Here is a 12,042-nt window from a genome sequence, read left to right as displayed (position 1 = left end):
AACGTACACTTTTATGGATAATTGTTCTGCTTTGGACCCCAATTTGAAACACGGCCCCGCACACACCATGACAAGAACACAAACATTTCAATATTGACCAAAGAATCAGGAACCGGGGGACAAAACAATAGGTCATTTATTTGTATATAATATCATAAATAAGTATCAGTATTCATTCAAAGAAAAAGAAAAACATAAAAAAATAGTTTTACCATGTACTAAAAGTCAAATAAAAGGGCCATTTTATGAGGAAATGTAATGAGGCCTCATTACAAATATTACTAAGTGACATTAATTTAATAGTTTGGATGATTTTGTTATCAGGTGAATGGATGAATAAAATGTTCATCTAAACAAGCACAGACATGTCATTGACGTCTTTCACTGGGTAAGTGGGGGATCGATCCAAATATCATTAGTTTTTATAGACTTAGATTAGTATCAGCAGATCAATACTAATTACTTAGCATTTGAATATAAATCTATAGGATACTTTTACTACCCTGTGTGTCACAGCAGGATTGGCACACATTATCGTGCTTTGAACAAAACGAGGACCGTGACGACAATTTGACACGAGAACCTTATTTTTGCAATGATACTAACTCTCATGTTTACTTCTTGTCTTGGGTTTAGGTCTTCTGGTATATCCCTGATATTGAGGGATGGGTACCAAATTTGGTCCTTTTGTCAAGACTAGGACTTTGGTGTGGTTTGTTTTCCCGAGGTTTAAATTGACTGGACTGGAGTGTAGGTACTGACATCTTTTAATTAATCACTCAAAAAGTAGCGCGCACAAGGCGGAGGCAAAAACAACTTAGGACATGAAACAAAAACTATTACTATAACTTAAACTATGGACATAAAACCGTCACGCCCATGAGATCATGTTTTTTTTTTGTCATGTTTGGTTTTATTTTTTGGACACTTTTTCCCTGCTTTGGCACTATCTTATTTTCTTTGTTACCATGCCAACTCATTGATTTTCACCTTGCCCTCATGTCACGCCCCTGTCCTCAGTTCTCACACCTGCTTGTAATTATCACTGGTATTATTTAAACCTGTAGTTGCCAAGTGTTCAGGCTGGCAACTTTACATATTACACAACTCCATTCATGCCAAGCCATGCTGTTTCCCTCATGCTCATGTCACAGTAAGTTTTTGGTTTTCTTTATGCCACAGTGCAAGTGTTTTGTTTAATGTTTAAAGTTTATAGCCTTTGTGCTAGTCTTTTGTTTTCTAGTCATGTTTGTTCTCCGCCATTGTGCGCGCCTTTTGTTTGCCTTTTGTTTGCCTTTTGTTGTAGTTTGTCATAAATTAAAATGTACTTACATTCTCGCCTGGCTCGTGCCAATTTTCCTTTGCGTCGAGGGAAAAAATCCACGTCCTAGTCCAAGTCTTGACAAAAACAAAACTTGCAAACTATGGCATGAATAACAAAAACTTACTTGGAACGAGAAAAGAGCATGGATCATCAGTATAGATAGCAAGGGTGTGTAGAAAATGATGTCGCCAGGCTGACTGCCTGGCAACTGCAGGCTCAAATAGTGGTGCCGTGATTGACAGGTGCGTGAGTCTAAACAAATTAGGTGCATGAGTCGTGAACACATAACAGGTGAAACTAATGAGTTGTCATAGTGACAAAACAAACAAGAGTGCACAATGAGTGCAAAACCAAACAGAATGTGATCACAAAACATGACACCTTTATAGTTACCATTAATAAAGTCTGATGCAATTCACGTAAAATCAAACAGGTGCATATTTTGATACCTTTTTTTTGTTGTTGCACATGACGTCACATCCGGTTGCAGACTCTGCGCCGGCTCACACATTTGGCGGGCAAACAAGCGGACTCAGCCGGGCTTAGTTGTAACTTTTCCATGCCAACCAAACAAGCATTTCAAAAAACCAAGTATCAAAGATTTTACATGGCAATTTCAACAGCTCCAAATTTGGCAATGAAAACTACAACTAAGATGCGTGTTACAATCAAACAGTTAATGTGTAAAAGTTACAGTATTTACAGCATTAACACTTTGAATGACTCAACAAAAGACAAAACTGGCACATTCAGCTTAATGGCAAAGACTACTTCCTGGCTACGGCAACACACCTTGGACAGACTGAGATTAATGCATATTGCAAATAAGACTCTAAATATAACTGTTATTATACACATTTAATATAATCAACTCACTGTTAAATATTTAATTTTAAATTATTATTAAACAAAAAACATGTATTACCACATGAACACACATACAATAAAATAGAATAGAATAGAATAGAAAGTACTTTATTGATCTCTGGGGGTATTTTATTGATCCTTTTATTGATTAAAAGTACTAAGAACTGGTACAGGTGAGTACCAGTTTTAGTGAGTGTTTTCAGGTGCCAGGAATCGGTACTGAATTGTTCTAAACGAGGAAGGTACCCATCCCTAAACTTATCTAAATTTACCTTTTAAGTACGTACATTTTCACACTTTTTAAATTTTTTTTTACAATTATTAATAACTGACATGTGCTAGAAACTATTATACCAGACGATATGTGATGATTAATGTGACCTTGCGGGTATGTTGAAGTTGTTTTGGATAAAAAGAGATGATTTTAGAAATATGTCAGGATTTATGTAATATTTTTATTTAGCTATAACACCAAACTAAAATGTTTTTTTCAATTAGTTTGGAATATGATGACATACACTGGCCTGTGTTTAGCATCTTCATTTTAGAAAATGTAGCTTCCTTTTTTCCGTATGGGCACTTTTGTTATGAATAATTTAATTACTAAATCAACATATGATTATTTCAATACATTTTGTCTTTTTTTTAGCCATATAATTTACATTTTTGTTGCTTCAGTGTACCTAAAAGAGTGACCTTAAAAAAAAAAGATACTTATCAAACTGCGATTAGGGGGCACTGTTACACATGTAATTCCAATAATTAGGGGTAGACGATAAATATCGGACAGGAGAAATTATGACATGCTCAGATAATGTAAAAAAAATAGCTCTGATTATCGATTAAAAAACCAACAACACCCCAAGGGGGTAAGTATACACGTTAGAGTTAGGGTGCCATTTTATAAACGCCGCCTGAGCTCATTGTAAAAAAAAAATGCCGTTGATCGTGTGATACTTCTTCACTGTTTCAGGCGAATACTTTTGGCGTACCATTAAAATTATGCAAGGAGGGGAAAAAACACACATCGAACCTTATCAGCCAACTGAAACAACGGTGTTTTGAAAGCCTTTGAACACGGCTGTTGCTAAAGACGTTGCTAAGCTAAATCTACATTTTAAAAATAGCATATTTAAATCCTTTGTCAGTTGTGAGAAGCCGGAAGTTATTCGTATTGACTTGAAAAGAAAATGATTTTGCATACCTACGAATAATAATTATCAGTACCTATCGTCATGCATTTTTTTTCCAATGAAAAATTTGGGTAACACGATCCATCTAAAAAAAAATGTAGTGTAATACGTAGAAGTACATATATTTAATAAAAAAATCTGCTTTACTGTAGTCCTTACAGTCATCAACAGATTATATTTGTAGGAACACAAAATAAGTTATTATATTGATGCTACTCTGTTTCTATGGCAACCAGAACCATTGTTAGTCAAGTGACCCACTGCAAGTAGAACCCGGAATCTCAGCCGAACTTCACAACTGTGAATCATGTTGAGTGTGAGGTTACCCCAGTGCTGCAGTTCTTCTGCAGGAGTCAAGATCCGCACATGAATCGGTGATACAGTAAATCATCTTTGGCTGGGTTGTGTGTGTGAGAGCTGGTATCAGCTGTGTCCATGGACTGTGTCGTCAGACATTGGGTCCTTTGCTGTAATGTTCCCTGAGGTTGTAGGTCTGATAGCACATGGATAAGTCACATATCCCCGGTGTCCCCGGGTTACCCCTTTTACCCGGCTGTCCGGGGGCTCCCGTTTCCCCGGGTATTCCCTGGTTTCCTGGATGGCCGAGTCCATCGAAGCCAGAAGGACCTCGAGACCCTTCGGAAGACAAGAAGAACAAAATAAGACTGCTGCCTCTGATATTTTTTTTTTGATGCATCAACACAGCACCAGCGCCCCCCGCGACCCCAAAAGGGAATAAACGGTAGAAATTGGATGGATGGATGGAACTTTGGGTTTGTAGTAATGTTTTCAAGACAAAACCAACCGGTGACTCTGTGGTTTATTAAAGGGACGGCGTGGCGCAGTGGGGAGAGTGGCCGTGCGCAACCCGAGCGTCCCTGGTTCAATTCCCACCCAGTACCAACCTCGTCACGTCCGTTGTGTCCTGAGCAAGACACTTCACCCTTGCTCCTGATGGGTGCTGGTTGGCGCCTTGCATGGCAGCTCCCTCCATCAGTGTGTGAATGTGTGTGTGAATGGGTAAATGTGGAAGTAGTGTCAAAGCGCTTTGAGTACCTTGAAGGTAGAAAAGCGCTATACAAGTACAACCCATTTATCATTTATTACAGTCAGGGGTGTCACTTCTGATAAGATACTAATATTAGTCAAAAACAGGGGTCTGCAACACGCGGTTCTGGCTCTTTCATGCCACCACCCTGGCTCCCCTTGGCTTTGAAACAAAATGTCAACAAATAATGGTTCCTTAATTAATTACATTTATTTAGTTATTTTTAATCCAACAGTTGTTATTTTGGAGTATTCTAGTATTTATCCATCCATTTTCTACCGCGTATTCCCTTTGGGGTCGCGCGGAGCGCTGGTGCCTACTTCAGCTACAATCGGGCGGAAGGCGGTGTACACCCCGGACAAGTCGCCACCTCATCGCAGGGCCAACACAGATAGACAGACAACATTCACACACTAGGGCATATTTAGTGTTGCCAATCAACCTATCCCCAGGTGCATGTCTTTGGAGGTGGGAGGAAGCCGGAGTACCCGGAGGGAACCCACGCATTCACGGGGAGAAAATGCAAACTCCACACAGAAAGATCCCGAACCTGGGATTGAACCCAGGACTACTCAGGACCTTCGTTTTGTGAGGAATTTTGATGTATTGTTGATTAAAGGTAGGTCGGTAGGTAGGTAGGTAGGTAGGTAGGTAGGTCTTTATTGTCATTGCACAAGTACAATGAAACTTTGTTTTCAGCACAAATCCGTTCAAGATTAGACAAACTGTGTACAGGGTGACAGAACAGGAACTCTGATGGGTCGCCACAAGGCGCCCCGTAAAAAATGGGAAAAAGGTCAAAGTTGGGGGAGATGAGTAAACAAATACAATTTAGACTGGGCTCCTGAGAGGGTCCAGTCCAGAGTGGGAAAAAACCTCCATAGCTAAGTACATATATATATATTACAATATATGTCTTGAGACTTTCAACACAGAGGAGGGAGTGGGGGCTATGGTGGCAGGCTGCAGCTACTCTGGCGCTGCCCAGTTGTCCATCACCCCTAAGGGATTCGCGTATGTCACAGCCCCTGGGCGTCATCTCTTGCTGTCAAGCAATTGTATTGTGGAATGGAAGGATCAAAAAATAGAAACATTTCTGATGAAAATAGAACCATTAATGCTTCATGGACAGATTCATTTGCTGTCATTGATGACAAGGTTGTGCTTTCCCTTTTTTAGTCAAATGAAATATGCCGCAGTTGTATGCCTTCAGAGTAATGGCACGACTTGATTTTTTTCAGATTCATTAAGGGAAGGAGTAGTGTATTTTTTTTCGAATGTTCAAAATAATTTGGTGATTTGCTTAAACCCAGAAATAAAATGTGAATCGCTGTCAAGTGTTTGATTTCATAAATTCTATAGCATACGTGTAACTAAATTATAAGTGGTGTTATCATAATTTTAGGAATCGAATAGTTTGCAGCTGTAGTTGGGTTTTATTTGGGAGCAAATGGGCTCAAATGGCTCTTTGTATGCTGAAGGTTGCCGATCCATGGTCAAAAACTATATAAGCAGGAATCATACATACTTTTGTTATTTTATGTGGAATGTTAGAAAAGGTTTGTTTAAGTGAAATTCGTCAAACTGTAACGGCGTACGCGCAGTCTGTTTTTCCCTCTTCTGCGGGAGCACCGAGAAGCTCCGCTGAGAGCGCCGCCTGACACACCCCCGCGCCGCAGCCGGAGGCAATCTGCAATCAACGCACCTGGTTATAATAAGGAAGACATGATAAAGACCATCGCCGCTGACTTCTCTTCGTCGGAACATAGCTCTGTTCTCAGTAAGCCTCACGTCTCTGACTTCCCTCCTGATTTTGCACGTTTACTTGTTCCCTCGTGCATTTTTCCTGATCCCATTTTTGTCTCTTGTTTTCCCCACGGTCACTCGTGTCTCAGCTTCCGCTGTGCACGTCCGCCGCTGCCTTTCCCTCCCAGAAATGATTTGACCAAAGAAACAAGAAAAGACTAACTATGTTCTAATTGGAGGATATTTAGATGTTACCTGGCTATATGACCAATTGCATCATAGCACTTGCAGTATACCAGTTTAGAATAGAGATGTCCGATAATGGCTTTTTTTTTTACCGATATCCGATGTTTCGATATTGTTCAACTCTTAATTACCCATACCGATATCAACCAATACCGATATATACAGTCGTGGAATTAACACATTATTATGCCTAATTTTGTTGTGATGCCCCGCTGGATGCATTAAGCAATTTTTTTTCCAAAATAAATCAACTCAAGTTATGGAAAAAATTGATTGATTGCCATATTGCCATATTTATTATTGAAGTCACAAAGTGCTTTTTTTTTTTAGCATGCCTCAAAACAGCAGCTTGGAATTTGGGACATGCTCTCCCTGAGAGAGCATGAGGAGGTTGAGGTGGGTGGGGTTGGGGTCGGGGGGTAGCTGGGTGTGTATATTGTAGCGTCACAGAGGAGTTCGAGTTTTGCTGCCAATGGAACTGGTGCTTTACAGAGAGTCAGTCGGACAATGAAAAAGGATGATTGCCACAAAATTCTTCATGACAACCTAAAATCATCAGCCGGCAGGTTGGGTCTTGGGCGCAGTTGGGTGTTTGAACAGGACAACGACCCAAAACACGCGTCAAAAGTGGTAAAGGAATGGCTTAATCAGGCTAGAATGAGGGTTTTAGAATGGCTTTCCTAAAGTCCTGACTTAGAACATGTGGACAATGCTGAAGAAACAAGTTCATGTCAGAAAACCAAAAAATTTAGCTGAATTGCACCAATTTTGTCAAGAGGAGTGGTCAAAAAATCAAGCAGAAGCTTGTGGATGGCTACCAAAAGCGCCTTATTGCAGTGAAACTTGCCCAAGGACATGCAAGCAAATATTAAAGGCCTACTGAAACCCACTACTACCTACCACGCAGTCTGATAGTTTATACATCAATGATGAAATATTAACATTGCAACACATGCCAATATGGCCGGTTTAGTTTACTAAATTGCAATTTTAAATTTCTCGCGGAAGTATTATGCTAAAACGTTGCGGTATGATGACGCGTGCGCGTGACGTCACGCATTGTAGAGGACATTTTGTTCCAGCACCATTCACAGCTATAAGTCGTTTCTTTTCATCGCATAATTCCACAGTATTATGGACATCTGTGTTGCTGAATCTTTTGCAATTTGTTCAATGAATAATGGAGACGTCAAAGAAGAAAGCTGTAGGTGGGAAGCGGTGTATTGCGGCCGGCTTTAGCAACACAAACACAGCCGGTGTTTCATTGTTTACATTCCCGAAAGATGACGGTGAAACTTTACTCTGGAACAGAGCGGTCAAGCGAAGACGGTTGGATTGGACTACACACACAAAGTACAGTGTATTATGCAGCGATCATTTCGAAAGATTGTGTTTCGAAGTGGGTGCCTTGCTAAGGGCAGAGATGAGCATCGCCACCAACCGTTGACTGGTGCTGAAGAAAGGTGCAGGGCTGACCTTCAGGTTGTACAGTGTGATAGCAAAATTACTTGTACTCGTTTTAATTGATGATGTTCTTTGAACGGGTCGCCAAAAGTTTTTTATTGGGCTCAGGGATGTGACACTTAGCAAGAGATCTATTATCTGATCAAGCTCTGTCTCCTGTGTCTTTGATGTAACATGTGGACTTTAGTTGACCTGGACATATGTGTCATCTATTCTTGACCCCCAACAGAGCTAAATTGTTCCCCTTTCCTGAGTGACCCTCCCCTCCCCCCTTCTGGGCAAACGACACCGTCTCCTTCTTCACAGGACTTTGGGTATTCATTCCCCTGGTGTACTGTATGTAAATGAGCATGGAGGGTGGGACTTCTGAATGTATAATTGTCATGTCAAATTCTAAAGGAGTTAGAACAAGCTGGAACAAACGGATGTGTGGTTCTTGTTTGGTCTCGCTTTGCAAAGCTTGTTATTATTTGTTTGTTACTTTAATAAATCATTTTAAAGCTATTTGTCACTAAAGGATCGTCTTTAAGAAATTTCCACGACAACAGGTACGACCATATAATCTCATTAAAACACTAGTAACACAATAAGCAGATAAGGGACTTTCCAGAATTATCCTAGTAAATGTGTCTAATAAAATTTGAATCGCTCCCACTGTATAGTCTTTTTTTTTTCCTCTAGTCCTTCACTCTCACTTTCCTCATCCACAAATCTTTCATCCTCGCTCAAATTAATGGGGAAATTGTCGCTTTCTCGATCCGAATCGCTCTCGCTGCTGGTGGCAATGATTGTAAACAATGTTCCACAACCCGTGACATCACGCCCACATCGTCTGCTACTTCCGTTACAGGCAAGGCTTTTTTATTAGCGACAGAAAGTTGCGAACTTTATCGTCGATGTTCTCTACTAAATCCTCTCTGCAAAAATATGGCAATATCGCAAAATGATCAAGTATGACACATAGAATGGACCGGCTATCCCCGTTTGAATAAGAAAATCTCATTTCAGGTTGTACAGGTACGACCATATAATCTCACTAAAACACTAGTAACATAATAAGCAGATAAGGGATTTTCCAAAATGATCCTAGTAAATGTGTCTAATAACATCTGAATCGCTCCCACTGTATAGTCTTTTTTATTTCCTCTAGTCCTTCACTCTCACTTTCCTCATCCACAAATCTTTCATCCTCGCTCAAATGAATGGGGAAATCGTCGCTTTCTCGGTCTGAATCGCTCTCGCTGCTGCTGGCCATGATTGTAAACAATGTGAGGATGTGAGGATCTCCACAACCCGTGACGTCACGCGCACATCGTCTGCTACTTCCGGTACAGGCAAGGCTTTTTTATCAACACCAAAAGTTGCGAACGTTATCGTCGATGTTCTCTACTAAATCCTTTCAGCAAAAATATTGCATTATAGCGAAATGATCAAGTATGACACATAGAATGGACCTGCTATCCCTGTTTAAATAAGAAAATCTCATTTCAGTAGACCTTTAACATTGCTGTATGTATACTTTTGACCCAGCACATTTGCTCACATGAAAAAAACAAACTTCATGAATGTTTTTTGTGACCAACAAGTATGTGCTCCAATCACTCTATCACAAAAAAATAACAGTTGTAGAAATGATCGGAAACTCAAGACAGCCATGACATTATCTTCTTTACAAGTGTATGTCAACTTTTGACCATGACTGTATGTCAAGGTATTTATGTAGATTTATGTATAGGCAAGTACCACAGCTATATTGAAATGTATGATATCATCAAGCGTTTGCAGACGCACAACACACAGCAACACAATCACTGTTGTGTAAGTACTCACATAATTACATTTCCATTCCAAGTGCACTCATGTACTGATAAATAGCTCAGATTCCAAACAAATGCTGAACGAGTTGAACTCTGCAGAATCCAAGTATGAGAATATATGCACAATGGTGCTGAAGGTCTTTTTGCATACCTGGCGGTCCGGGTGGTCCTGGACGTCCCTGATGACCTTCTCCTTTGCTGCCTTTGATCCCTCTCAGCCCGGCGTCACCTGGGGAACAATCATACCTGCTTAAAATAGTTCATAACAGTACAAACATAAACACTGTTTTCGTCAGCCCAGGCCATTTTTAAATATGCTCTATGAATATAAATGTCTGATGTGTTTACAAGACACATCTTTCTTAGAGGAGGTTCAAAAAGATAATTGGATATTTAAAGGGGAACTGCAGTTTTGTTGGAATTCTGCTTATGAGAGACAAAAAACAGACTTGTTGTCATGTCTGTGTGATCATGTTTTGTTTTTTAGACACTCAGTTCCTGTTTTTGCACTTCCTGGTTTGTTTTGTTACCATAGCAACTCATTAGTTTTCACCTTGTCCTCATGTCCCGCACCTGTCTCACGTTTTGCACTCGCACACCTGTTTTCATTGATCATCTCACTGCTATTTAAGCCTGTCTGTTTCTGTTCTTCGTCCTGGCAACATTACCGTCTACCGCCTTCTACCACCATCTATCACCCTCGATACTAGAGATGCGCGGATAGGCAATTATATCAACCGCATCCCCATCACCAAAGTGGTCATCCACCCGCCGTCCACCCGAACCAACATTTTATCAGCACCGTACCCGCCCGCCAACCGCCCGCTGAAATACATCAGAGGTTGACCGCCTTTACCACTCACAGAGCTATTTAAACCTGTTTCACAGTGTAATGATGACAATTTGAGCCACTAACGTTCCAGCAACTTTCCCGCATTCTGATTACAAGTATATGGGCGTGCTGTGAAGCCATTGACTTAGACACCTTCAACAACATGTACGAACCAATTGTTGGTCCGGCAACATGTTGTGTGCAGCTTCCGTAATTACATGTTCAAGATTGAAAGGTATACTGGGTGATACAGAGTACACTGATGGTTATGATATAAACAACTTTAACATTTACTAATATGCGCCACGCTGTGAAGCCACACCCAACAAGATTGACAAACACATTTCGGGAGAACATCCTCACAGTAACACAACATAAACGCAACACAACAAATACCCATAATCCTTTGTATCCGTGACACATCCTGAATATATTTTGCACCCCCACGCCCCCGAACCCCGTCCACCTTACCGACGCACGGGGGGAGGAGGGGGGGGGGACTGCTGCTAGCGGGATGTATAAAATAGTCAGGAAGTCTCATGAATACAAAGGATTATGGGTAATTGTTGTGTTGCGTTTATGTTGTGTTACTGTGAGGATGTTCTCCCGAAATGTGTTTGTCGTTCTTAATTGGTGTGGCTTCACAGCGTGGCGCATATTACTAAGAGTGTTACAATTGTTTATATCACAACCATTAGTGTACTCTGTGTCACCCAGTATGCCTTGCAGTAGTGTGCGTGTTGCCGCGGAAGCCACACACAACATGATGCTGAATTGACAAGCAGATCGTACATGTTGTAGTAGGCGATAAAGCCAATGGCTTCATAGCACGCCCTAACACTTATTATCTGGGTGACTACCGGCAGTCATTCAGGAGAATAATAATGTCTCTTAGTGTCTTCTTCGCTTTATGACACGGGTCTTAAATGGCACTTTGAATGGCAAAGGACACCGATCACAGAACCATGCATATCAAAAATTTCCGGATGGTTCAACCGCCACCCGCCGGAATCTGATTAAAATCTATTTTTTCGTCATGTCAACCGCCCGACCCGCGGTTTATCCGCGGATTCTGCGGATGAGATCGCAAACCGCGCATCTCTACTCGATACCTTTACCCACGTCATGCCATGCTACCTCCACTCTGCTTCATGACGTGTTTACATTTCCATGCCAAGTAAGTTTTTGTTTATTGTTCACAGTTTATGCCATTGTGGATGTTTTGTTTCCTTAGTCAGTTTTGTACTTCCGACCTTGTGCGCGCTTTTTGTTTGTTCCTGTTTTTTAATAGTCATAGTGTTCAAATAAAAGATGTATTCACATTCACGCGTTGCCCGCGCCAACTTTCCTTTGCCTTCTAGAACAAAACCCAAAGTCCACTCCAATCGCATTGCACCTCGGGAAAACAGTCCAAGGCCAAGTCCTAGTCATGACACTTGTCTTTTAGGGGGGATTTTAAAGATGATAAAAATGCTTGGTAGAGTGGCACTCAAAGTCATTTAAAA

General features: G+C 40.8%; 1 protein-coding gene across 1 annotated transcript in view; it reads right to left on the bottom strand.

The window, feature by feature from the left end:
- Positions 1-947: 947 nt before the first annotated feature.
- LOC133569664 (collagen alpha-1(XXI) chain-like) overlaps positions 948-12,042 on the bottom strand; it is a 222,237-nt gene continuing 211,142 nt past the window's right edge. The window contains exons 17-18 of the mRNA XM_061922174.1: positions 9,857-9,934; positions 948-4,020 (exon numbers count right to left, since the gene is read on the bottom strand). Of these exons, the coding sequence (XP_061778158.1) occupies positions 3,833-4,020; positions 9,857-9,934 (266 nt within the window). The 3' untranslated portion in view covers positions 948-3,832. The remainder of the gene's footprint in view (positions 4,021-9,856; positions 9,935-12,042) is intronic.

Source organism: Nerophis ophidion, linkage group LG15, assembly GCF_033978795.1.
Source record: "Nerophis ophidion isolate RoL-2023_Sa linkage group LG15, RoL_Noph_v1.0, whole genome shotgun sequence".
Lineage (NCBI taxonomy): Eukaryota > Metazoa > Chordata > Actinopteri > Syngnathiformes > Syngnathidae > Nerophis > Nerophis ophidion.
This window is presented reverse-complemented; position numbering and strand designations above follow the sequence as displayed.